Here is a 26,993-nt window from a genome sequence, read left to right as displayed (position 1 = left end):
ATAGAAAGGGTGTCTTTCATTTATTTAATCTCAAAGCAACCAACTCAGGAATTTGAGAGGTTTTCTACATCTCACAGGTTATTATTTTTTAAGATTTTATTTATTCATGAGAGACAGAAAGAGAGAGAGGCCAAGTCATAGACAGAGGGAGAAGCAGGCTCCATGCAGGAAGCCCTATGTGGGACTCGATCCCAGGACTCCAGGATCACGCACTGAGCCAACGGCAGATGCTCAACCACTGAGCCACCCAGGCGCCCTGTCTTACAGGTTAATTATTGCCTTGCTCTTTAGCACTCGGGCTGTTTCTGCAGTGATTTCAGTCAGCACTGGATCAGGAGTTGTGTAGATTGGGAACCCAGAAACCAACCCTGGGACAAGGCTCCATGTACAAAGAGCTGAGTCAGGAGGAAAGGAACCCCTGGAGAGAGTGAGGGGAGTGGCCAGGAAGGGAGACAGCCAACAGACTATGGGATCCAGTCAGACATGGCTGCAGGTGACCGAAGCTTCATCCTGCTGGGAAACTGGGCGCCAGTGTAAAGCACACACCTCAGATGGATCTCTCAGAACCAGGCAGCTGGGTCTTTTATACACCCCCCTCCCCATCAGTCACTGGGTCAGGGCTGCTCCCAGGGGCCAGCATTCCTTGGCATTTCCAGTCCACTCAGTAAAAGACAAGGGACTCCAGGGGCAAGAGGCAGCCCTCAGGCCATAAGAGACAGATCCAACAGTTCAAAACAATGGTCCTGGAAAGTGGTAAAGGCTGGGGGCTGGGGTGGGGGCTGTGGGTGCTAACCTAACATACCTAGCCTAACCACCGGTGTGTTTCAAATGGGGCTGTCTCATTCTGTGCATAATGGTCACTCTACCCCAATTAAAATAGTCAGAAGAACAGGACCAAGATGGGTACGATTTTAATGCTTCTGCAATTATTTTTTTCGAACAGAACAGGATGATTGATACCAGGTTTCAAGGCTTTCATGTTTCATAACACTCAACTGAGGTCTGCATTTTGAATTAGTTTGTAAAATGACATTTACATGATGTAGAATGAAGCAATTGAATTCTTAAAAAGTAATGATAAGTAACACAAAGAACAAAGGCTAGTAAGCATAAATTTTTACTTTGTGGACTTCCTTGTCGTCACACTCTCTCTGTTTGTTGTAGTAATAGAAAGTATTGTCCCTTCTCTGGAGTTTCTTCACGTATCCTGTCTCTGGCCAACAATCTACCTGCATATCAGAAATCAGAATACAAAATTCAATCTAGCAATGCTTGAGCTCTCAAGAGATTATTATACACCCCTCGAATGCATCCTAAGTTGTATCCTTATACTGCAAAACAGCTCATTTGGTGCTTCTCTCTAGATCCCAATTTCTAGATTTAAATTTTTACTCAGTTGCCAAGATAGAGGACACATTCAAAACACTCTAAACTTTATTTTTTCTCGCATTTACAAACTATTTCAAACATTACTACTTCCTAACTTCTGAAAGTAATGCCTTAGATGGAAGTTAGGCTCAGGCCTCACTCTGAAAGCACTTGGGTGGTAGTAACAAATGGAAGCACCTAGATTCAAGATACCTAAAGGTGCATATGCATTCCTCAAGTCCATATCATAAGTTCATTTTGAAACAAAATTTTACAAAAGATTTTTATTTTTTAATAAATTGCTACACCCAACATGGGGGTCAAACTTATCAAGATCAAGAGTTGCATGATCCACCAATTGAACCAGCCAGGCACCCCTTGAAATTGATTTTTTAATAGAAATTAGAGGTCGTGAATTTTTTTTTAAAGATTTTATTTATTCATTCATTCATGACAGAGAGAGGGAGAGAGGCAGAGACACAGGCAGAGGGAGAAGCAGGCTCCATGCAGGGAGCCCGACATGGGACTAGATCCCGGGTCCCCAGGATCACGCCCTGGACCGAAGGCAGCGCTAAACCGCTGAGCCACCTGGCTGCCCTGCTATTCTTTCTCATACGTTGTATTGCTTACTTTAAATTTGGCTTGACCTAGTTTGAACATTTTTCTTTCCTTCCTCTCCAAATTCATGTTCTATTTTCTTGATCAGGTCAATATGTTTCTTCTGGATTCTGTGAGATCTACTCTATCATTGTCAAAACCTGATTATTCAGGTTTCATGGTCTAGATAATTGAATGCTCTTCACCACTATCTCTATGGGCAGCTTGTCATTTCTCATATGCACCACCCATAAATCACAACTTTCTACTGGAATAGGAATACATCATGAATACAAAGCAATGCATGTTTTTTTTTTTCTTACAGCACATTTTCATTTTCTTATGTTCTCTTGTTTATTTAAGAATTAGTGAATGGGCAGCCCAGGTGGCTCAGTGGTTTAGCGCCGCCTTCAACCCAGGGTGTGATCCTGGAGACCTCGGATAGAGTCCCACGTTGGGCTCCCTGCATGGAGCCTGCTTCTCCCTCTGCCAGTGTCTCTGCCTCTCTCTCTCTCTCTCTCTCTGTGTGTGTGTGTCTCATGAATAAATAAAATCTTAAAAAATAAAGAATTAGTGAAAATAGGTAGCAGCATATCTGATAAACCTTGGAGGGCTGACATACACAGTATAGAAAACAATCAATGCTTCCTATCATATAGGTCAAGCTTGCCTTTCATAGCTTCCATTGCCCGCAGTAGAGAAAGAAGGGTAAGATACCATTATAACTCTCTTCCTCTTGGGGCCAGGAGCAGGCTCTCATTTAGTAGAGTCCTAAAAAAGCATCTCATTCAGTGAAGCAATAGATACTGTATATGGGATGAATCTCCAAGCATCTGTATTGGTTCTGTGCTCATCAACCCCTATTCATTTTATTTTATTTTTTAAAGATTTTATTTATGTATTCATGAGAGACACACACAGAGAGAGGCAGAGACATAGGCAGAGGGAGAAGCAGGCTCCATGAAGGGAACCCAATGTGGAACTCGATCTCAGGACTCCAGGATCATGCCCTGAGCCAAAAGCAGACGCTCAACCACTGAGCCACCCAGGCATCCCAACCCCTACACACTTTAAATAACCTTTGTATTTTATACTTTTTCTTCTTGTCCTCTCACTTGATGACTCCCATTCAAATGAGGAAAGCTCCATTCCTTTAAGTAGAACAGAGTGGAGTGGTAAAGTCCTCAAGACCAGTTAGGGAGGTCAGCAAGCTTACATGTCCCAAAAGGAAAGAGAACTTAGCTCAAACCCTTCATATCTCTGTACACTGGTAGACACACTGATCAAGGTAAGCCTTCAGTTACTATCCTGGCCAATCTTTAAGGACCTCTGCAAATGTCTCTGGGGGCATGAAGCCACTCTGGAGGATTGTCCCTCAAAGAAAGCAATTTTGTCTTCTTCTAAATTCCTGGGCTTCCTTTTTAAAGGCACACATATTTTGAGCTTGTATAAGGTTTTACTGTTTGTGTCATTATTAATCTTCTACTTCAAGATATTAAGAATAATAAAAGCTATCATTCATTAAACACATCCTTCATTCACTCAATAAATTATTAAGCACTGCAATGTCAGGCACTTGAAATACATGATTTCGTTTAATTCCTGTAACTGTTTTCTAAAACAGATATTGCCATCACCATTCTACTGTTGAGCTCAGCCACGTTAAGAACCTTATCGAAGATTGCTCAACTAATGCAGATCCTGGCTAGATTCCAAATCTGGTTCTCTTCTTGCTGGCCCACTCAATTTCTTGAGGCCAGGTCCTCACTTATATTTTTATCTCCTAATGCACTTGGCACAGAAATTTGCATATGGTAGTGATGGAGTTGAGGGCACGCTGCCCCAGAATATGCCACTTTGGCATACTGATGGTTTAAAGTTACTTGAGAAACCAGTGCATGAAGGACTCTGATCCTTCCTCTGAAAGCAGAAAATAAATCTCCCATGTGAAAGGCACCTCTTCACATCTGTAGGTAGACAGACATCCGTATCACCAGGAACAGAGAATTCAGGACCAAGAGGGGTGTGTAAATAAATTCTACTTATCTCCCTACTAATTAATACTCAAGCCTAAATTACTTTGTTAGTTCTTCACACATTTATCATTTCTTTTCTAAAAGGTATATAAATGGCTTTGGTCACTTCTTGGGTCTTATATCTTTGGGGGCCCCATATTCATGAAATTAGGTGAAAATTGTTATCTGTCTTGGGTCAATTTAATTATTAGACTGGCCAAAAGAACAGAGAGAATCCAGGGGGAAATTTTCTCCTTCCTGACAGTTTATACCCAATTAGTATAAACTGAAGTGAAATGCAAGACCTTTTCAAAATTGCCAAGTCATACAGTGAATAGGCTTGCTCTTCCCTACATCACACACTCCTCTCACTTTGTGAGGCTTCCCCTTCAAGGACGTTCTTTGTGTTCTCTTAAATCTAATTTTATCTCAATCACATTATTGGGCCTGGGGTGTAATGCATAACCAAAGTCAGGAGTTGCTAATAGTTTTCTGTCACTTACAATCTCCATAATAAACATAATATAACCCCTTTATAATTTGTGACTTTTTAAAAAAGAAGAAACTGGAAAGACATAATAGTTATACAACAAACTGAATATCTGTTAATAGAATTACCTAAGGGGAAAAGACTCTGCTTTTGTGGTTATCATCAAAGATTTATCTGGCAGAGCATGGTTGTTCAATAAAATCTAGAAAGTTCTTAATGTTTCCATGCTGAAGGACCCCCTCTCCCTCCATTCTACCTGAAAACCATTCTGTGGGCCTGTCTTCTCATCAATAAAGAGAGAGAATTGGAGTAGAGCTTCCTTTTAGTTATTTTCTGGCTCTTTGTTTGAGTTTGGTACTTTTGACTGAATATTTTGAGTTCAGGTTTTTAGAGACATCTTACCATAGAAACTTGTTTCACTTGTTTATATTCAATTTCATCCCGATATCCTGCTTGCTGAAATCTGTACAGATTTTCTATCTCTTCTGACCATTTTTTGGCACGACTTATTGATTTTGGTTTCACGTCAGAATTAGCCATGGCTACAGAAGTCTTATTGCCAATTATTTCTGAAAGATGTTAAAACAACATTAAAAATAGCATAGTAGTGACAATTTTGAAAGTCCCTTTAAAAATGAACACAAGTGGATTTTTTTTAAAATGAGAGTTGAGAATCCCATTAGGTATATTAAAATTTATACATTCAATTCCAAGATTGAGAAGGATTCAAGCTCTATGTTGAAAATAAAATAAACCCTGAAAGATGAATAGGGAACTGTTTATTTCTTAATCAATAAAATTGCATTCAGAGCGTGATCTCCTAATTTTGGTGTTCTAGGTTTACACATTTCTGAAGTCACACTCTTATTTTTAACTACTCAGTAGATTGTCAAAATATCTCACCACCATTCCATTTGATTATATTCAAAACTGCATCCCCCACTTATTTTTTTTTTCCTAAAAAGGGAATGTAAGATCAGTCTTCTCATTGTCTTCTTATTCTTCTCGCTGAGGAGCAATGGTTTCCTCTTTTTCCATATCTGAACTACTTGGAGGTATCCAATCACTGTGGTCCATTCACTCAGGTGGTCACTGTGACCCTGCTCCTGTGACAGCCCAATGTGAAAAGATAGATGAACACAAAGTCCATGAAAGCCGTATGACTGTCTGATACTGGGATCATTTTATTTATTTATTTATTTATTTATTTATTTATTTATTTATTTATTTTTAAGATTTTATTTATTTATTAATGATAGGCAGAGAGAGAGAGAGAGAGAGAGAGAGAGGCAGAGACACAGGTAGAGGGAGAAGCAGGCTCCATGCAGGGAGCCTGATGTGGGACTTGATCCCAGGACCCCGGGATCACAACCTGAGCCAAAGGCAGGCACTAAACTGCTGAGCCACCCAGGGATCCCCAGGATCACTGATTTTAAAACAATGTAAGCAGTCACCAGTAGCTTTTGAAGTTCAAAGATTCAACTCTTTGTACATGTACATGTAATTGTCTATTCACCAAACTTCTAGAGTCAGTTTTTCAAAGACCTATCTTGCAGTTGTTTTCTCAGTCATCTTATCTTGTTACTGAAATAGTTAACTGAAATAAAGGGCCCAGAATTTTCACCATGATTCCTTGAATCTATTCTTCTCTTAAAATATGTTTCTATTGGCTGAAATACATTAGACTTCATAAAGTAGGTCCTATAAATGAATTCTTATTTATTGAATTTTTTTTATCACAACCACAAATTCTCATTATAGTAGTCTCTCCTTACTTGTGGTCTCACTTTCTGTGGTCAACCACAGTCTGGAAGCAGATGGATCCTCATTCTGACCTAGTGTCAGAAAGTCAGTGGTGGCCTAACGCTACATCCTAATGCCTATGTCATTCACCTCACTTCATCTCATCAGACAAGCATTTTATCTTACATTATCACAGAAAGGTGAGTACAGGAATACATATTTTGACAGGCCACATTCACATAACTTTTTCAAACATGTTGTTATAATTGTTCTATTTTATTATTGTTTACCTCTTACTGTGCCTAATTTATAAGTTAAACTTTATCATAGACATGTATGTATAGGAAAAAAACATAGGATATATAGGGTTTGTTACTATCCGCAGTTTCAGGCATCCACTGGGGAGTCTTGGAATGTATCTTCCATGGATAAGGGGAGGACTAGTATGTGTTGAAAAGACCAGGAAATACATTAAAGTACAAAAAAAGGAAAAGTCAAAATAATCCTCACATCAATTAGAAGTATCTGTCCTTACATTGGGTGAACATCATCTTGAACATAAGATGAGTTAGAAGGACAGACTTTAAAAGTTTTATAAAATGGAGTCTTATAATAAATGCTTTCACAAGTATAACAAATTTAGCTCAGCCTGGATTTAATAGGGTAGGGAGTGGAGGGGGAGAGTAGGAAATGGAAATAAAATCGATGGAATTGCTGAATTCCAGATAAATATTTCTTCAATGTGAAAGATGTGGCCTAAAATTTCCCTCATAGTTAATAAAAATAGATTGATGGAGACTGTTAGGAGGTTAAGAGCCATTTGTTTGAACTTTATGTATCTATCAATCACACACAAGTACCAACTGGCTCTTCTATGAAAAATAAGGGAACTGGTCCTGTGCTTCCTCCTACCTCCTGTAGATTTTTGTCACATTCTGACTTAACACTCAATATTGCATTTACATTCCCTTCTAAAACCAAAATTCTCACAGTTGTTTGGGCTTAGCTCCAGATTTAAATGAAATAAAATGAAGTCATTTGAGTTACACAGTTCACTCTGATAAAAGTAGCAACTATCCAAATGGATGTATCATTAGTATTGTTTGCATTTTTTCCATCGTGCATGCCAATATATATATTGACTATACCAAAGAAAATTAAGTTATTGTTAATAGTTGACTTTTAAAAACTTTTGGTCCTTATTAATTTAGGTTTAGGCTCATGTTGTATTTTACTTTGTTACTTTTTAAGATTTTATTTATTTGAGAGAGACACACAGAGATAGTGAGAGAGCATGAGCAGGGAGGAGAAAGAGAAGCAGGCGCCCCGCGGAACAGGGAGCCCAACTCAGGGATGGATTCTAGAACCCTGGGATCACAACCTGAGCTGAAGGCATATGCTCAACTGACAGAGCCACCCAGGCAGGCACTCCCCTCATGTTGTAGTTTAAGGCAATATGTTGTCATGTTATTGTGTGCATGTGTGTAAATTTTGGAATACCCGGCAAAACAATGAGTGAGTCATAATTCACCAAAACCTTTACCCTTCATTTCCATTCATTTTAATGCTTTGTTGCTGCACACTAAATAGAACCACCAGGGAGTTGGACACACCTAGTACAGCCTGACAGGCCATTAACATCCAAAACTATATATAAAACCTATTTTTTTTTGTAGAAAAATGACACCAAGAAACATGAAAGGAAAAAAAGGTGGGAATTCACTGTATAAAGGTACTTTCAGAATTCTTTTTCATGAAAGGAAAAAAGGTAGGAATTCACTGTATAAAGGTACTTTCAGAATCATAGCCATGTTTGCTATGAGAATTTAGTGGCTGTATTATATTGCTTTTACCGATGCCTGCCTTTGGCCCAGGGCGCGATCCTGGAGTCCCAGGATCGAGTCCCATGTCGGGCTCCCAGCATGGAGCCTGCTTCTCCCTCCTCTTGTGTCTCTGCCTTTCTCTCTCTGTCTATCATAAATAAATAAATAAATCTTTAAAAAATTTTTTTTCTAAATGCTTTCAACAGAAAAGTTCTACAGAAGATTAGAACTACTGGAGGAAAAAAAAACATTTTTTTCTTAGTAGAAATACACATTTTCTATACATATTAGTCATTTCAAAACTTTGTTGTTCCACAATAGCTTAAGGGAACATAAATGCATTTTCACCATAATAGGAGCCCCTGTGGTTACTGTAACTATTCTATGTAGTGGTGATGCAAATCCCACCACCCTTTATGTCTCTCTTACTGATTTACTTTCTACTTCTTGAAAATAAAATGAAACTAAAATTGAGAAAGATCAACTTAATTTCTTGATTAAATATTTCAGTAATTCTGGGAAATTCAGGGCCAATATTAATTGCGCTGGTAACATTCAGCACTTTGAAATTTAGTGCTTTACTTAGAGTAGCGGCAAAAGATAATTACTCTAAAAATATGTCTTTGTGATCCATGGTTGAGGTGTGCAAATCCGCATCTGTGCAGTGTAAAGCCACTCCATGCTCTCTCCAGTCCCTCAAACCTTTCTTCGCCAGAAATCCCCGATTTTGCACGTGAGGTAAAAGCTGCCATAGAAGGCTGAGAGAAGCAAAATGCTGGAGGAAGCATTTTGAAAACTGGGGGTCATAGGACTGGTCTCCAGGAGAACTCTGAAAGGAGACCCTCGGAATACCTCAGGCCGCAGGGCGCACGGCTCGGCCTGGGAGCTACCAGAAAATCGGAGTCTGAAACTCAAGGAGTAGCAAACACAGGCCACGGCTAAGCCACACACACACAAAAAAACATACGCAAGTAACACCAATCTCAGAAATCATAAAGGCTCACCGGAGCGGAAGGGGCGGAGCCGAGGCTTCCGGGGCGGGGCCCGGGCGGGCGCAGGGGAGGGGGGCAGGCCGCTCGCGCCCCTCGGGGCATGTCCACCCCCCCTCCCCCGCTCTCCCTGGGTCCTGCTCTCCGTTGTTACCCTCGTTGGTCGACCTGGGGAGGCCGAGGCACCCCGCCCGGGAGCTCGCAGAAGAGCGCGGCGGTGCTCGGGCAGCGAGAGGCCAACTGCCGCGCCGCGGCGACCCTCGCGTCTCCTAGCAACGCGTGACGCCCGGCCCCGGCCCCGCCCCCTGCGAGCGGGCCCTTGTGCGCAGGTGCGAGGGTGGGCGGGGCGGCGAGCCCAGAGAGGAGCGTCGGAGTCGACGCGGCGGTGGAGCCTCGCGGGGCGCTGAGCTCTAGGCAGGGGTAGCGAGCAGCATGTGTGATTTGCTTCCCCGGGACCAAGCGGAATTCCGTTGGTGACTTTGGTTCCTGATAGATACCTCCTGTCTGACCCACCTCACTTCTCATTTTGTTGAAATGAAGTGGACCAAACCATGGGGTGGAGTTTAGAGCCTGACAATTAGTAAACCTACAGTAAACAACATCCCTAGCTTACAGGAGTTTTCTCTATCATTACGTTTACGCCTGTATTTAAAATACTTACATTTAGGGGATCCCTGGGTGGCTCAGCGGCTTAGCGTTGCCTTCAGCCCAGGGCGTGATCCTGGAGACCCCGGGTCGAGTCCCACATCGGGCTCCCTGCATGGGGCCTGCTTCTCCCTCTGCCTGTGTCTCTGCCTCTCTCTCATGAATAAATAAATAAAGTCTTTATATAATTCAGATTGTGTCACTTCTCTGCTCACAGTCTTGCAAGGGCTCCCAGTCTTACAGAATAAAAACTAACAAAACCTTCCCTTGCTCTGGAGCCCTGGATCACGCCACTCCTGGCTATTCCTGGCCCAGCTTCCACATTGAGGCCTGGGTTAGAGATTCTTCCCTCTGCCTGCCACGGTCTTGCTCCCTCCATTCCCATGACCCCCGGGGCTGACTTCCTCATCTTGGTCTTTGTTAATGTCTCAATTGTCCCGCTCCATCCCACTAGCTCACTCCTCCCACCATGATCTCTATCCCCCTTCCTACCTTCTAGTGTTTCTTTTGTCCCACAGCACTTATCACCACCTATTATACTGTTTAAATCGCTTATTTCTTGATTTTATTATTTATCTTCTGCGAGAATGTAATTTCCGTAAAGACAGTGATCTTGTTAACCAGATTTCTAGAATAGTACCTTGCGCACAGTAGGCATGAAAGCAATATGTTTCGATGACTACCTTTCGCCACCAAGGCCACTACGATGCTGGGGCCATCATGTCTAAAGCATGACCTTGGATTTGGATCTGTTTTCTATCTAGTTGTCACATGACTTTGTACAAGCCACTGAACCTCAGTTTCCTTAACTGTAAAGTGAAGACAAAAAGTGTACCTATCTGATGGGGGTAGTTGTGAGGATGAAATAACAAATATAAAGCATTTAGGGCAGTACCTGGCACTATATTAATGAGACATGATTTCCACTAGAATGTACACTCCATTGCCACATAGGTTTTTCTCTGCTTACTTGTTGCTGTATCATTAATGTCTAGAATTGTGTGCGGCACATAGTAGATGGTCAGGGACTGTTTGTTGAGTGAATAAATGAACACGCATTATCACATTTTGGGGAATATTGGGGCAGCTTCCTATCTAGATGTCCTGCCCCAGGCTACCTGAGTGCTCTTTCAAACTTAAATCCAGTGGCTTGCAAACTTAAGCATCAATCAGAGTGCCCTGGAGAGTGTGTTAAAACAGGGGACTGCTGGACATTTCTGATTCAGTAGGTCTGGGCTGCGGTAGGGATTTTGCATTTCTGACAGGGTCCCAAATACTGTTGGTGATGCTTTTCCAGGGCCCACACTTTGAGAAACACTGTTCTGATCTCACCTGTCACTGTCTTATTTCAAACCACCCAGCTTCTTGCTGTCACTCTGGTTAAAGTGTAAGCTATTTGGGTTGGTGAATAAGCCATCATGGTCTGGTCCCTTAGCTGGGTTAGCCTTGACTTCCCCTATTAAGTCCCTATTATTTCATCCCTTTTGACTTTGGCTAAAAGGAGCTCTTTGCCAGGTGCAGACAGAAAAAAGAGCTCATTCCAGGGACTTCAGCCGTTCCTGGGCCTGGAAGTTGAACTCAAATTCACCTTCTCTGCTATGTTTTGCCAATGGCCCCTTTCTCCTTGCAGAAGTGAGCTCTTCTGTTCGGTCTCTGCAATGCATTCTGAGCCCTGTGAAACTTCCTGCATTTATTTATTTCCCTGAGCTCCTACTTCTGCCAGATTGTAAGGTCTTGTGCCAGGGCTGATTCCTTTATGTACCTCATGGTTCTAGCACGATGCCTGGCACTTAGTGGATGCCCAGGAAATAATAATAAAAGCTAATATTTATTGAACACTTGCCATTTTCCAGGACTTTGGGTTGACTTTAGTTTTCTTAGTTGTATAATACCATTTTTTCATCAGTCAGAGGGTTAAGGGTAGGAGGTATGAAGAAGAGATATTGGTTTTGGAGAGGTGTATGAAACTAATGGCAAAATAAACACTATGATTTTTCAAAGCCACCTTCTGTTATGGGAGTTAGCCATACAGTGTCTTCTTCACTCTTCCAGAGAAGGGATATCCTTGCCAATCTTGTTCACTTTGTCCACACTCTCCCATACACTCTCCAAACATTTTGAAAACAAACCCATTGAGCTATAATTGAAATGTAATAACTAGCACATATTTAACAGCCTATAATTTGATAAGTTTTGACATGTGCATACACCTGTGAAATCATCACCACAATCAAGATAATGAACTTGTTTCCTGGGTCCCCAACCAACTACTGATTTGCTTTTGTCACCTTAGACCAGTTCACACTTTCCATAATTTTATATAAGTGGAATCATACAATATGATCTCAGACTTCCAGCTTCCAGAACTATGAGACAACTAAATTTCTGTTGTATAAGTCACCCAATCTTGTTACAGCAGCCCTAGCACACAGATACATACTTCAGAAAACATATATTCTCTCATCATATACTTTCTGGTAGACACTTTATGTCCTTTATTCTAAAGGAATATAATACAGTAAATTTGTAACAAATGTTTACTTAGATTGACAACAGTTTATAAGTGAAGAAAAAAATATATAATTATTTCCCAACAGACTTATACCTACCTCAATAACGAATTTTTTTTGGTATTTAGCATACACTTGGTAGTGGTTTTCAGTCCTGTGAGACAGAATATATCAGGGACTTAGAAGTCTGAAGAGCTTGGGGTTGCGGAAAGATTCCCAAATGCAGGATGAGGAAGCAGCATAGTTGCTGTTGTTGGCTATATTTCAGTTTTCTTTACTAGCAGCCACAGGAGGAATTCTCTTGGGATTCAGTATCCAGAAAATTTGACTTCTGAAAAACCTGTTTTATTTGTGTCTTGAGGATGCATAAGGCTAGTAAGTCAATGTGGCTTCCTCTAGAAGAGCCAAATGATTGGCTCATGTGTTCCAACAGTGCATGTCTATCTGTGGGCTATGCCTACCCAGCTTCACTATTTCCTGACCTATCTTTCCCCCTTTATCTTATTTCCCTTTACTCTTTCATACTGTATCCATTGTGGAAGGAAGAGAGGATAAATAAGTGGGTAGATAAGCCTATGAATATTATCTTTACCTGCCTTGCCAGGAGTTCAAAATCCTGTCAGAGGTTGACACACCAGATTCTCCAGATCCCAGGAGATATGCAGAATTTGTTGTTGATATAGACAGCTTAGCCCTCCTTTATTCTAAGACAAACCATCTTATACCAAATCAAAGGTGTTGGCAATCTGTTGTCTTCAAACGGATTGAAAATATACCTGAAGGTACATGTTGGTCATGTATGTAACCACTGCAGGGTTTATTACAGTGTTATGCACAATGCAAGACCTCAAGAGTGTTTGAGTTATTTCTGATTATTAATATTGTGGTGTTTAAGGAGACTTATTGGGAAGAGGTCCAATAAATACCACTTGGTGAATCTTAATACTTTAACAAACCTTTTCATAAAGTTACTTTGGTGGTTAAAAAAACCCAGCCCTTGGGCCAGGTGGCTGTCAGTGGAGCATGTGATTCTTGATCTCTGGGTTGTGAGTTCAATACCAATGCTGGGCGTGGAGTCTGCTTAAGAAAAAAAAAAATCCTCCACCTTTCCCCTAAAACGCTTTTTGCTTTTCACCTACCACTTTCTTTTTCTTTTATACATCCTTCCAAACTTCCACAAATATAGTTCAAAAGGGCGGTGCTGGGGGATGGGGGCAAGGTGAGCAGCTAAGCCGTCCTTGGGATCTTTACTTATCGACCCTAAGTTCATGCATCTGAATTGGGATCATTAGGGATCGTTTATTTACTCAGCTTGTAGATCATAAATGGAAGCGGGGCCTGGCAGTTCCTTAACCTACCATGAGTCACGTACATTTTTTTCCCCTCATACAATCCTCTTGGTTACCCCCTAAGGTAGAAACCGGGAAGAGGAGGGGAGAAGGGAAACTGAGCTCGGCTTTCAGGCTCTCAGTTGACAAGCAGGAGGTGCAAGCGAAGGTTTGCATCGCCCTTCCTGGCGTCCTGGGGTGGAGCACCTGCTGCAGGTGTTCCGTGTCCCTTCGCCACGCGGCTCCTGCACAGAAGCGGGCACTGCGCACCGGACGCCCCCCCGCGGTTTCCAGGCGAGGCGTCGGGCAGGAGTCACGCCCGCCGCGCCCAAGGCCCCGCAGCCCCGCAGCCCGCCGCTCGCACCGCCGAGCCACACGGGTCTCCAGCCGCGGAGCAGCCCGCCCGCTCCTCGGCCCCGCCCCTCGGCCCCGCCCCTCCGCTGCACGGCTCTTCTGATTGGACGTGGCTGCGCCCGGCCGGCCAATGGCGCGGCGGCGGCAGGTTCCCGGAAGTGGCGGCGCGGCGCGGCGCGGGGCCGACCCGAGCTTCCGCAGGCGGCGTGCGGAGCGAGCCGCGGCGGTCGGCCGGCGCTATGAGTTCCTTCAAGGGGCAGATGGCCGAGTACCCGACCATCTCCATAGACCGCTTCGACAGGGAGAACCTGAAGGCCCGCGCCTACTTCCTGTCCCACTGCCACAAGGGTGAGTGGCCGCGGGGAAGCTGCGGGGGGCGGGGGGGCCGGGGCCCACACTAGCAGGTGCGCGTGTCCCGGCCTGGCTCTGCGGCCTCCTCGCCTGCGCGACGGCGCAGAACTGAACACTTAGGTTCTTGTGGTCGCTCTCCTAGCAGCGCAGGGTCGGGGGGCAGCGGGGAGCGCTCCCTTCCGCCTCCACGTCTTCGCCTCCCTGTTTCGGGGGCACCTGGGTGGCCCAGTGGTTGGCTCAGGCCGTGATCCCGGGGTCCTGGGGGCCTGCTTCTCCCTCTACCTACGTCTCTGCCCCTCTCTCAGTGCCTCTCATGAATAATAAAATGCCTTTAAAAAAGGAGAAGAGGGCAGCCCAGGTGGCTCAGTGGTTTAACGCCGCCGTCGGCCGAGGGCGTGACCCCAGGGTCCCGGGATCGAGTCCCGCGTCCGCCTCCCTGCGTGGAGCCTGCTTCTCCCTCTGCCTGTGTCTCTGCCTCTGTCTCCGTCTCTGTCTCTCTCTCTCTCTCTCTGTGTCTCATGAATAAATAAATAAAATTTTTAAAAAAGAAGAAAAAGACAAGTTTCAGATGCAGTTACGCCCTTACCTACCCCCCCCCCCAATATTTATTATCAAGCAAGTGCATGGACACCCATTCAAGCATCCTCTCTGAAAGTTCTATGAAGTGCAAGCTCCCCCTCCTTGTTGATGTTCTGCCCACATCCAGTGTAAAAGTTTTGTTTAAGGCGAGGCAACCAGAAGACTAAGATTTAGCAGCTGCACACAGTTAGGGCTTAAGTCTGAGTGCCCCCCCCCGCCCCCCCCCCCATGATAAGGGCTGGAGGGTCTCTAAGACGTTATAGTCTGGGCAGCCCGGGTGGCTCAGCGGTTTAGCGCCACCTTCAGCCCAGGGAGTGATCCTGGGGACCCAGGCCTGCTTCTCCCTCTGCCTGCGTCTCTGCCTCTCTCTCTCTCTCTGTGTCTCTCATGAATAAAATCTTTAAAACAAAAAAACATTGGGGATCCCTGGTGGCTCAGCGGTTTAGCACCTGCCTTTGGCCCAGTGTGTGATCCTGGAGACCCGGGATCTAGTCCCGCACCAGGCTCCCTGCGTGGAGCCTGCTTCTCCCTCTGCCTGTGTCCCTGCCTCTCTCTGTCTCTCTCATGAATAAATAAATAAATAAAATCTTTAAAAAAAAATTCTAGCCCATCTCCAGAGCCAGAGGAGCCTCATGTTGCAACCGTTGTCCGTGTTTAACCTCTAGGATGCTGAAATTACTGCTTTTAGGAAGTGCCTCTGCCTTCTTGCTCTGAGCTACAAATTCTCTCTCATTAATGAGCAAAGTCTGTACTTCCTCTGGATTTGCTAACTAGCACCGTGAGCCTCTTTGAGAGTCCGTTTTATTCTTCAGAATATGGTTTTTGTTTTTGTTTTGTTTTTCATTGTGAGTCTCCTGCTGGGCAAGGATACCTGTTTGACTTTTTGTCTTGAGCTTCAACTCGAAATGTGCTAGCCATGACTGAAGTGTGGCTTAGGGGCTTGCCCTTCGTGTTTAGGAGTAGCGAGTTTGGAGAAAGAATCCGCCTGCAGGAATCTGAAATCATGATCATGAATTTATGCTTAAGCAAGAAACTGACTCCCTATCATTGAGCAATTTGTAACTGTTCATCTTCTTTCATTACATGTGTGTTCACTCAAGGAAGATGTAAACTTATCAAGGCAAGAACTCAATTGCTTTCAGAAATTTCCCACATTGCTTACTGGGAGTGTTTGACCCTTTTGAGAAACAGATTTCTTTGGATGTGCTGTGGGCTGAATTGTGACCCCCCCCACCCCCAATCACACTGAAGCTCTAAACTCCCTATGTGACTCTATTTGGTGATGGGGCTCTTAGGAAGTAATTACACAAGCTTATAAGGGCAAGGTCCTAATTTGTTAGGATTGGTGGCCTTGTAAAAAGAGGAATAGAGATTCCTCTCTCTCCACACACACAACCTGAAGAAGGACTGTGTGAGCATGCAGCAGGTGGCTGTCTGCAGGCCAGGAGGAGTCCCACCAAAAGCCAACCCTGGCACTTTGATCTTGGAAGTTAGCCTCCAGAACTGTGAGAAATTTCTGTGGTTTAAGCCGCTCTGTCTATGATATTTTGTTATGTCAGGCTGAACAGACTAATACAGAATATCTGACAAAATCTGTGGACTCTTGGTAGAAAAAAAAATTACATAAATGAGATAGAACATCTCATCCCATGGCCCACTCAGTCCTGTTTAGGAACCATCTGGAACCCAGTGCTATGCTCAGGGCAGGCTTTGCTAAGCATCACAGCAAGGCCTGGAAGACAAGAGGGGACCTATGGCTTGAGGTATCAGCCCAGGGGTGGAGAAGACCCCCTTAGAGGACAATTTACAGTGACTTAATCTGGTCTAGGAAAAGGAAAAAGCCCCTATAAAGGAGATGCTGGGTACAGTCCTCGCAGCACCAGGTAAATTGGCCCAAGTTCTCTTGGCTGGCAGTCAGGGGAGGGGGCTGGGGTGGTCCTGGGCCATCTTGATTACAGCAGCTACAGAGTGCTATCTGCTGATTTAGTTTGGGACTTGAAGCCAAGTCCTGATTGAGCCTCTTTTTGCCATGGCACAAATTCTTTGGAAAGTCCTGCCCTGGGATGTCTCCCATGGGCCCTGAAAGCCTGGACCAGGGGTGATCTGAGGAGATTGACCCTCTGAGGGGACAGGTGCAGGTCTGGTCAAGGTCTGTGGTGGGGGGTGTGCCTTGTTTTTTCTGGAGTTAAGGATCACCAGAGGGAAGTTGAGGCTGTGTGTGTCCATGTGTGTCTGTGTGTGTGCGCGTGCACATGTGTGGTGGTGGTACTAATTAGAATAATTAGGATTGGTTTAATTCAACTCAACTGAGGAGGTGTGGCCATTGCTGTCTAGTCCTTCCCATGCTGGAGATTCAGAATGTATTAGAATTTACTGTGTTTTTAAAGGCCATCTCTGTACCTGTTCATTTGGAGGGCTGTGAAGTGGGCCTGTGTGGATGGAAATATCATACCTTCTCATGCTGGCCTAGGCCTGAACAAATTCTTAGATTCTGTGGAAGCTAGCTCAAGTCTCCAGATGGACTGACTGAAGTGACTGGAACTGAATGGGTCACATGGAGCGGGGCATGACAGAGGGTTGGATAGAAATGAAAGAAGAACATAAAGGAAAGTGCTGGAAGTAGTTCTGAAATGAGGGTCTAGTCACTCATTCTTCTGTGGCTCCTCAGAGTGATTTAGACTCTCCTAAGGTGGAGGGGATCATTGTCCTTCTATTTTATTTTATTTTATTTTATTTTATTTTATTTTATTTTATTTTATTTTATTTTATTTTATTTTATTTTATTTTATTTTATTTTATTTATTTTATTTTTTATTTTATTTATTTTATTGATTTAATTTAATTTAATTTAATTTTTTTATTATTTTTTTGATCATTGTCCTTTTAAGTGATGGCGAGAGATGGCCAGCTTTCAGTGGTTCCTGACCTGTTTTCAGATGCATTGTCACCTGCAGAAGAAAGAGCCAATAGTCCATAAGAATCTGTTCTCTTGGGGATCCCTGGGTGGCTCAGCGGTTTAGCGCCTGCCTTTGGCCCAGGGCGCGATCCTGGAGACCCGGGATCGAATCCCACGTCGGGCTCCCGGTGTGTGGAGCCTGCTTCTCCCTCTGCCTGTGTCTCTGCCTCTCTCTGTGTGACTATCATAAATAAATAAAAATTAAAAAAAAAAAAGAGAACCTCTTGGGGCACCTGGGGGGGCTCAGTTGGTTCAGTGTCCAACTCTTGGTTTCAGCTCAGATTTTGATTTCAGGGTCATGGGATCGAGCCCCGTGTTGGGCTCCCTGCTCAGTGGGGAGTCTGCTTCTCTCCTCCTCACCATCCTTGCACATGTGTGCACACACTCTCCTTCTCTCTAAAATAAATGAATTTTTTAAAAAGATTTTATTTATTTATTCATGAGAGACACACAGAGAGGCAGAGACACAGGCAGAGGGAGAAGCAGGCTCCATGCAGGGAGCTGGATGTGGGACTTGATCCTGGGACTTTAGGACCACGCCATGGGCCGAAGTCAGGCTCCCAACCACTGAGCCACCCAGGTGTCCCTAAAATAAATAAATCTTTAAAAAAATGAACCTCTCATCTGTTTTCTCGTAAAAGAACAGACAATTGTTTGCTTGGCCTAAGGAATCCTCTCAAAAAAAAAAGTGCTTATGCATTTTTATTCTTTTGTTTTTAGATCACATGAAAGGATTAAGAGCTCCTGCCTTGAAAAGAAGGCTGGAATGCAGGTAATTTATTTTGCTACTTATTTGTGTGTGTGTTGTTTTTTTTTTTGTTTTTTTTTTTAATTTTTAATTTTTATTTATTTATGATAGTCACAGAGAGAGAGAGAGAGAGGCAGAGACACAGGCAGAGGGAGAAGCAGGCTCCATGCACCAGGAGCCTGATGTGGGATTCGATCCTGGGTCTCCAGGATCGGGCCCTGGGCCAAAGGCAGGCGCCAAACTGCTGCACCACCCAGGGATCCCCTGTGTGTGTGTTTTTAAGTAAACATTTCTATTGGGGTATAACTTCTACGCAGGAAAGTACATACAATGAATAAGGGTACAGTTGGATGAACTTTTACAGGTGAGCACATCTATAGAGCTTCCACGCAGATCAAGAAATAGAATAGGACCAATGTCCCAGAGCAGAGCCCCGTCCCTCCCCCCAGTCAGTCCTCTCCCAGAGGCAACCTGTACTTTAACTTGTTGTTGTTGTGGTTTAGCTTTGGCTGTTTGTGAACTTTGTGTACGTAGAATCATACAGTCTATTCAGTATGATTCTACTTCTCTTTCACTTAACATTATAATTGTGGGATTCCTCATGCTGTTGGGTGTAGCAATAGTGTGTTCATTTTCACGTGTATGTGTGGTTCTGTTGTGAAGAAAATCATGTTTTTGGATCTTAAAGCTAAACTACAGTATTCTTTTCCTACAGCTGTCCTTTGCCTCAGTGTCAATTCCAAATTCTCAAGATATATGTTGGATAGGGCCCTGTTGACTTCCTTTCCTTTCCTTTTCTTTTTTCTCTTTTAAGATTTTATTTATTTGAGAGAGAAAAAGAGAATGAGCAGGGGGAGGGGCAGAGGGAGAGGGAGAAGCAGGCTCCCCACTGAGCAGGGAGCCTGATATGCGGCTCGATCCCAGGACCCTGTGATCATGACTTGAGCTGAAGACAGATGCTTAACCGACTGTGCCACCTAGGCGCCCCAACTTTTTTTTCTTTTTAAAGATTTTATTTATTTGAGAGAGAGAGAGTTCACAGGTGGGGGTTGACTTTTTAACTTCTGAACCAATGGATGTCAGTCTTCTCTGCAAAGTGGTATCAGTAGTCCGTGTATCCTGGTAATGCTAGCTGCGGTTAATCGATTACTTATAAATATGCCAGGCACTATGTATTTATCAGTTCTGCAGTTTTTCTGAGTGCCTGTGATGAGTCAGGCACTGTCTTGGATGTTGAGGATATAATAGTAACAACAAAGATGAAAATCCCTGTCTTCTTGGAGCCAACATCCTCATCAGAGCCTCTTGATAATTTTTTGAAAAGATACCATTATTATTTCTATTTTGCAGATGAGGAAACTGAGGAACCAGAGAGATTAAATTAGTTGCCCAAGGTCATGCAGCCAGTAAGTGGCAGGACCAGGATTTCAACCAGGTCTGTCTGATTTTCGAGCTGGGTATTAGTTATCTGTTGCGTAACAAATTACGCCAAAACTTAGTGACTTAAATCAACTAATCTTATGTTCTCTTTCTCAGTTTCTGTGGGTCAGGAACTCTGACAGGGCGCAGTGGGAGTGGCTGGTTTCTGCCCGGCCCCATGGCATTCTGGGGCTGCCATTATCTGGAGGTTCATTCACTCAGTGTTTGACACTGAGGCTGAGAAGAATCAGGCAGTTGGGGCTTTCGAGCATCTCTGTTGCTGGAAAACTCTTCAGCATGGTGATTTCAAGGTAGCTGAACTTTTTAAATGGAGACTCAGGGTTTAAAAAGTGTACGTCCCAAGGGAGAGCTAGCAGATAGCCATGTTGCCAGGAGACCTGGCCTCCAAAGTCCTGTGACCTTCCTTCATCACATTCTGTTGGTGGAGGCAGTTACAAAGACAGGCTGAAGGGGAGGTTAAAACAAACCCTGAGGGATTTCCATATCCATTTTGTAAACAGAGCATGTATGGTCAGGATATATATGAGTGTGGCCACCTTTGGAAGATATGGTCTACCACAGACTATATTCTTAACCTCTAAGCTTTGCTTTTGAATTTTTAAAGTTTATCATGAAATAAATTTTTGCTCACTAAAAAATAGAATAGGTGTAGATGAAGTAAAACACAGAAGTCTTCTGTTCCCCGCCCCTTTCTGTTCTGGAGAGGCAGCTTCGTACCTAATCATGTGCAAACATTTATGTATAAAAACTAAGAGTGATGGTGGACACTCTTTTGAGGAGGTCAGAGGGCCCAGTAGTTTCTCTCATCTGTTTCTTCCCCATTGTCCCTTTGCAGTCTTTTTTTTTTTTTTTTTTTTAAGATTTTAAAGTAATGTCCTAACTGAATGTGGGGCTCGAACTTACAACCCCGAGATCTAGAGTAGCACACTCCACTGACTGAGCTGGCCAGGTGCCCCCCCTCTTTGCGGTCTTGATGAGACCTAGATAGTCACAGGTGGCGGCATGTTGGGAACTGCTCTAACACTTTTTGGGCCAGCTGAGTGTCTGGATGACTTGAGATAACTGATATATGATGAAACGTATTTTCTGGTCACCCAGATGGCTCCCTGTGGATTGTACTGACATAACTTTTCTAAATTTCTTCCTTTCAGCTTGAAGGTTTGCTTATACTGTTCACCTGTTACTAAAGAGTTGTTGTTAACCAGCCCGAGGTACAGATTTTGGGAGAAACGAATCGTAAGTTTTATTTTTTGAATGACACTAACTCTTCTTCTCAAGGGGAAATATTTTTTGAGGTCGATTAAACAAAGCTTTCGAATTATTCAAAGCCCAGTTCCTCCTACACTACATTTATCCACATTAATTACAATATTGATGTTTAGTCTTTGTAATTCATCAGTTTAGAGGAGGCAGACATTTTATTGTTGCCGATTTGTTTTTCTTGTTCCTTAACAGTTTGATCTCAGGTCTTAGTTTTGCTGGTTTAATCTCATTCACTCTTGCTAAGTTGCATTTTAATGCTTTATAGTGTAAAATATTTAACACCGTTGATAAATCATTTTATTTAGGTCACAATGTAGCCTGGGAAGAATGAACACATCTTATGGGTTATGATAAAGGGATAACAACCGGAATAAAAATAGAGTAGACAACTTTGAATCTGACAGATTCAAAATTGTTCAATGGAAAGTAGATAGTAAAGGGGAGAAACAAAAGAATGGTATATGGAAAATGTAAAGATGCCAGGAAAGGTTCTGTTATAGCAGTAATTACTATAAATATGGCTTTAATTTAACTTTTGCTCAAACTGTAATTTTTTCAGTTTAGGTTAAAAAAAAAAAAGAAGAAAAGAAAGCTCCATCAGTCTTAGTCTACAAGAGACTTAGATAAAACAGAAGGAGAAATGCAGGTTGAAATGGAAAGAATAATCCAAAAAGGGAAAAGATGTACTCAACAGTTAGAAGCCAGAAATGCCAGAGTGGCAATTTTTGTATCATACAAAATAGAATCGAAGGCAAAAAGAGATCTTTGTTTCAAAGAGGATGTTATTTACTGTCAGAAGGAACAGAGGATGGGAAAGATAAGAATTTTAACGTCCAATTGACATACTGGCCTCAAACTGGATAAAACAGTAACTGATACCTGGTGCTTGATCAGAGAGAGAGGACGGCTGTGGGGGAAATACAGTTAGGGTTCACTATACAGATTAAACTTTAAGTAATTGTGGGAGCTGCCAGAGAAGTCTGAACAAGTGTCAGAGTCTGATGTTTGTCTACTGACAGCTTTCAACTCTCACATCCTCTTTCCACTAGTACCCCACATTTGGGCGGGCTAATAAAAAAAAGCCTACCCCTCCCTTGGCATTGACATGAAGTTCAAACCACAAGCCCAGACATACCCCCTAACCACAATAAAAACCCAGGGCCACTTGCTCCTACGGTCTTCAGGCCATGAGAGCCACTTCCTCCCAGCTGGAGCACTGCTCTCCTGTCTCCGTAAAGTCCCACAGCATGAGAAATACGGGGTTTTCATAGCCTCTCAGTGTACGTGTGGCACGTTCAGCCTCGACCTCTGACAGTAACTTGGTGGGATCCATCCCCACTCCGCACAGTGACCCTACACGCCAAGGCTGGAACCTCGGCCCAGTGTTAGGCCTGACATTGGCTGTGGATCAGCCCAGCCTGCAGTCAGGAAGTGGAGCTGAGAAATGAAGAGCAGAGAAGAGCTGGGCTGGAGTCTACAAGGACAGACTGGAGCCCCTGTCTGTCTCTCACTCCTTCCAGCCTTGGTAGGTTCTGTGCTCCTTGCCCAGGCCTTCAAGAAGCCGAAGGAGGATATGCAGCCACAGGTGGGATTGCTGCAGTCCTGCCCTGTGTCTGTGAGCTGAGCCAGCAGATACACATCCATGAACTGGTGGAGTTTCTGGAGCTCTTCAGAGCATTAAGAAATGGCTGCTGGTTCACTTTGGCCGTCCGCATCTCACACAGATGTTTCTAGCGGCTAGCTCCAACCTGGAGGTGTATGCCGAAGGGACCTGTAGGACAGTTCCAGCTCGAGGAGTGGTGCAGTCCAAGGCCCCCTCACAGTCTCAGGGAGACTAGGCTGCTTGACAGGAGTAGCTGGAGGACTTCCCACACTGCTCAGAAGCTGAAAGAGGAAGGAGGCAGGAAGTAAGCGCAGAGACTTGAAGAGCATGACTAATAAAGGCGAACTCATGGCAGTCCGAGGCACCCAAAGGGAAAACCAGATCTTTGGTATACACAGAACATTTACAACAATTGACCACATACTGTGTCGCAGAAGAAGCAGGAAATCCTAGTGATCTGTCCTCTGCAGTGCAGTGATGCTGGAAGTCACAAATAAAAGGAGAGCTCAGATCATCCCACACCTATTGGAACTGAGTGCATCTAATAAGCGACCATTAGGTCAAAGAGGAAATTATAAAGAAAACCATGTAATACTTAGGACTGACGGACAGTGAAGAAGACACACCATGTCAAAATGTGTGTAACATGGCTAAATTAGCACTTGAAGGGAAGTTGCCAGCATTAAGTACATCTCTTAGGAAACAAAGACTAGAATTACATGGAATGAGTCTTTGACTCCATAAGAAGGAGAAGGAACAACAAATGTGAAAGAAGGAGATAATAAAGGTAAAAGGACAAGTTAGCGATGCAGAGACCAATAGCTACCGCAGAAAATAAAAGGGAAGGTTGACAAAAGTCAAAGCTCATCTTTAGAGGAGTAGAACTAGATTTCTGTCAATGTTTAAAAAAGAAGATGCATATAAAAATACAGAATTATAAAAAGGAAAAGAACTATTAATAGCAGCAGTACATTTTTTTTGAAAATGAATGATAGTATATTTGATAATTTGGGCAAAGTGGATAAATCTCTGGATAAGTAGGAAAATAACCAGACTGAGGCAAGAAAAGTGGAAACCTTGAATAAGTAAACATTGAGGAAATGAAAACAATTTGCAAAGATCTCTTCTTCAGTAAAGTCCCAGGTCCAGATGGTTTTATAGGTGCATTTTGCCAGATGTTCCAAGGACAAATACTCCCCACACTAGGTGTGCTTTTGTGGGATATAGTAAAGAGGTAAGTTGCTCATTCTTCTGGCAGATTTGATATTGACGGTTTCACATATGGCTGTGTGAACATCCTGATTAAGGTAGTAGCTGACTGAATCTCGTTACAGAGACTCAGGTTCAGAGGGAGAGGGCAGTGGAAAGATGGGGATGGGGAGGTTAAGGGAAAAAGTTGAAACAGAATGGCCGTGTCAAAGGATATGTAGGTTTAGAAGGCATTTAACCCATGTTGCCATGGCCCCTCGAGAAAGGCACTACTTTAGCTCTGTCATGTTTTCAGACTGTGGAAACGTTTGGTACCGTGAATCAGAAATTGTTACGCAGAGAGTTTTATAACTACATCTTAGTCCTTTTTTTGTGTTTGAGATGGCAAAGACATATAAATCCATGAAAAACTGTAGAAACACTCAGTATGGTGTACATACGATCTCTTATTTTAATAGATATCCATTGAAATTGAAACTCCTACCCAGATACCTTTAGTTGATGAAGCATCAGGGGAGGTAAGTAAATGTTAAATTTAATTTTAAGAAAGTATTATTTAGTAAGATGATTGACTTTCTCTGTGATATTGAATGTGCATTTTACCATAAAAAAATTATAGTAATTGGGTTAGTTTGTAGGGGGAAAAATATTTGTGTTCCGTTTCTTTTCTACATGCAAAGGTTTGGACGTGACTCCTGTCTTGAATTGATCCTTTTTGTATTACCTTCTAATGTTGAGAACTCCAGTTGTTATTACTCTGATGTCATTGTCAAATTTATTAAGTTTATTTTAATATTCAGGATATAATACGGTGTTTAGTGCTTTTGTAGCAAATTTATGTATTTGTGATTTTCTTTTTTTCCTGAATCATTTCTTAAGAAAATCCACTTAAGTGTCCAAGTGGATCCAATATATTTTTTGTCCTTAAATTTAGAAGCAGATACTTTGGTGTTGTGAATATATTTTTTTAATAATATGCAGGATTACGGACCTGCCTTTTATTTATTGTTTTAACTCAAATTCTTCCTAGGGCCAGGAAGTATTTTCCTATTTTATGGTAAATCTAGGTAATATTAATTCCATGGCCTGGTTATAACCTGCTCTGTTGACACGTTGAACTCTGATGGGTGTCCACTCTCTGTGACCAGGCGGGGGCTGAATTTTCACATTTCTTCTCTGGGGACGATCAGGCGTGTGAAGCAGTCCTCTTCTATTTGTTATCCAAGTGAGGACTGCAGGGCCAGTTGAGGGTGGGTTAAAAAGGAGGTAAAAGGGGTGGCCTGAAGGTTGCTCAATGCTGTCCTGGACTCAGTTAGCTAACACTAGACTCCTCTGATCACCTCACTGCCTTGCCGCTTATGTTGGTGACAGGCTTTGTCAAATCTGGGCACCAGACAGCAGGCAGCTCCTACTGACCAGAGTCTTGCTGTTCCACTCTGGTCCTTTGTTCTCATGCGCTGTGGCTTCGTGTGTTGTGCCTCCAGCACTTATCCTGGGACCTTGCTCTAAAGGGGCTGTTGGAATGAATGATGTTAGACTTCCAGAAGTAATTGCCACTATCAGGGAGCGAGCCAGGGTGTCCAGAGCTCTGCCTATTAGCTCTGCCCAGGACAGAATGGTGACTTGGGGCCAGGCTATGTCAGGCTTTTTATTTTTATTTTATTTTTTAGTTTAATAATAGCTTTATTGACTTATAATTCATATATCATATGGCTCACCCCATTTGAAATGTACAGTTCAGTGGCTTTTAGTATATTCACAGAGTTGTGTATTCATCACTACAGTCGTTTTTCAAGTATGTTCATCACCCAAAAAAGAAACCCTGTACCCATTAGCAGTAATTCCCTGTCTCTCCCTCCCTCAGCCCATGGCAACCACTACTCTAAGTCTATAGGATTCACCTATTCTGGACATTTCATATAAATGGAATCAAACAGTTATGTGGTCTTTTGTGACTTACTACCTTTATTTTGCATCATGGTTTCAAGATTTATCCATTTTGTGATATGATGTCAGTATTTTGTCTCTTTTTTGTGGCCCAAATAATATTCCATTGTATGGATGTACCACATTTTGTGAATTCGCTCATCAGCTGATTGACATTCAGGGTCTTTCTACTCATTAGCTAGTATGAATACTGCTGCTGTGAACATTCGTGCACCGGTTTTCCTGCATGAATGGATGTAAGTTTTCATTTCATGTGTACCTCAGAGCGGAATTGCTGGGTTATACTAGTCACTATGCTTAACCATCATTTTGTGGGCAAGGATTCTACTTGTTTCCAGGATTTGTTGCATGAAGAAATGAGAAAAGGCGTACCGTATTCTTGAGAAGTACTTGAATCTATTCTACCAAGGAGCGCTTTTTTAGGCAAGGTCCTAACGATAATTTATATCATTGTTATTTTTTCTTTATTTTCTTTTTAGAAGGAAGATATTGTTGTGACTCTCTTACCAGCTGGTCACTGTCCAGGATCAGTTATGTAAGGGAGCCCATCTATTTTGCTATTTTATTATACATGTATTGTATTTGTAGAAATCTTCAGGGTCTAGAAAATAATAACATGTATGGAGATTACTTCTCTAATATGTAGGTGGCAATTTCTTTCATCTTTGTTTTAAAATTGAACTTGGGGGATTGAGGTGAAATCAAGTTTGACCTGTGTGGCTGTCTTTTAACAGAAGTGTTCCATGGCCATTTCTCTGTTGGCTTTGCATTTTCCCATCCCATGGATTTTTCTCTCCATGAGTAGGAGTGATCACACATAGTTGGGAGAGCCAACACATTTCAGGGGATGTCTGTTGCAAATGCGGAAGTATATTCTATTGTGTTATTCCCCCCAGGAAAGGTGGCAGCTGAGTGGCTGGTATAGTTTAGAGCTTATATTAAAATCCCATTAATACTATATCGTAGGTGGCTCTGTTCGTCAGGAAACATTTGCTGTGGATTTAGTGTATATTTGCTTTGTTAGGATGTTGTATG

At 42.9% G+C, this 26,993-nt stretch overlaps 2 protein-coding genes across 9 annotated transcripts in view; one reads left to right on the top strand and one right to left on the bottom strand.

Annotated features, from left to right (window-relative positions):
- Nucleotides 1–887: 887 nt before the first annotated feature.
- Nucleotides 888–9,265, bottom strand: MEIG1 (meiosis/spermiogenesis associated 1). Of its 2 annotated transcripts, none has more exons than XM_055332607.1 (3): nt 9,041–9,265; nt 4,873–5,039; nt 888–1,229 (listed from the first exon to the last, which is right to left on the bottom strand). In XM_055332607.1, exons 2-3 carry the CDS (start codon nt 5,008–5,010, stop codon nt 1,101–1,103), a joined length of 267 nt encoding a protein of 88 aa, XP_055188582.1. In that variant the 5' UTR covers nt 5,011–5,039; nt 9,041–9,265; the 3' UTR covers nt 888–1,100. The 2 variants fall into 2 exon arrangements, with proteins under 2 accessions (XP_055188582.1, XP_055188583.1); XM_055332608.1 differs by lacking the exon at nt 9,041–9,265 and adding an exon at nt 5,374–5,610.
- A 4,778-nt stretch (nt 9,266–14,043) lies between these two features.
- DCLRE1C (DNA cross-link repair 1C) overlaps nt 14,044–26,993 on the top strand; it is a 38,949-nt gene continuing 25,999 nt past the window's right edge. For 2 of the 7 annotated variants that reach the window (XM_055332562.1, XM_055332561.1), the window contains exons 1-5: nt 14,044–14,210; nt 18,469–18,520; nt 21,088–21,172; nt 24,470–24,529; nt 26,438–26,493. In XM_055332562.1, coding sequence (XP_055188537.1) covers nt 14,102–14,210; nt 18,469–18,520; nt 21,088–21,172; nt 24,470–24,529; nt 26,438–26,493 — 362 coding nt within the window. In that variant the 5' untranslated portion in view covers nt 14,044–14,101. Of the gene's footprint in view, nt 14,211–18,468; nt 18,521–19,846; nt 19,932–20,032; nt 20,227–21,087; nt 24,037–24,469; nt 24,530–26,437; nt 26,494–26,993 lie in introns of all 7 variants that reach the window. The other 5 variants (XM_055332566.1, XM_055332564.1, XM_055332565.1 and 2 more) reach the window with 5 other exon arrangements.

The sequence above is a fragment of the Nyctereutes procyonoides genome, unplaced genomic scaffold (genome assembly GCF_905146905.1).
Source record: "Nyctereutes procyonoides isolate TBG_1078 unplaced genomic scaffold, NYPRO_anot_genome, whole genome shotgun sequence".
NCBI lineage: Eukaryota > Metazoa > Chordata > Mammalia > Carnivora > Canidae > Nyctereutes > Nyctereutes procyonoides.
The sequence above is the reverse complement of the archived record's forward strand: the minus strand, read 5'-3'. Positions and strand labels throughout refer to the sequence as shown.

Excerpts from the sequence above, each read along its gene's own strand:
- MEIG1 (XM_055332607.1), bottom strand. The coding sequence starts at position 5,010 with ATGGCTAATTCTGACGTGAAACCAAAATCAATAAGTCGTGCCAAAAAA. Across the intron at positions 1,230-4,872 it reads AAGTGAAACAAGTTTCTATG|GTAGATTGTTGGCCAGAGAC; the intron begins GTAAGATGTCTC and ends TCTGATATGCAG.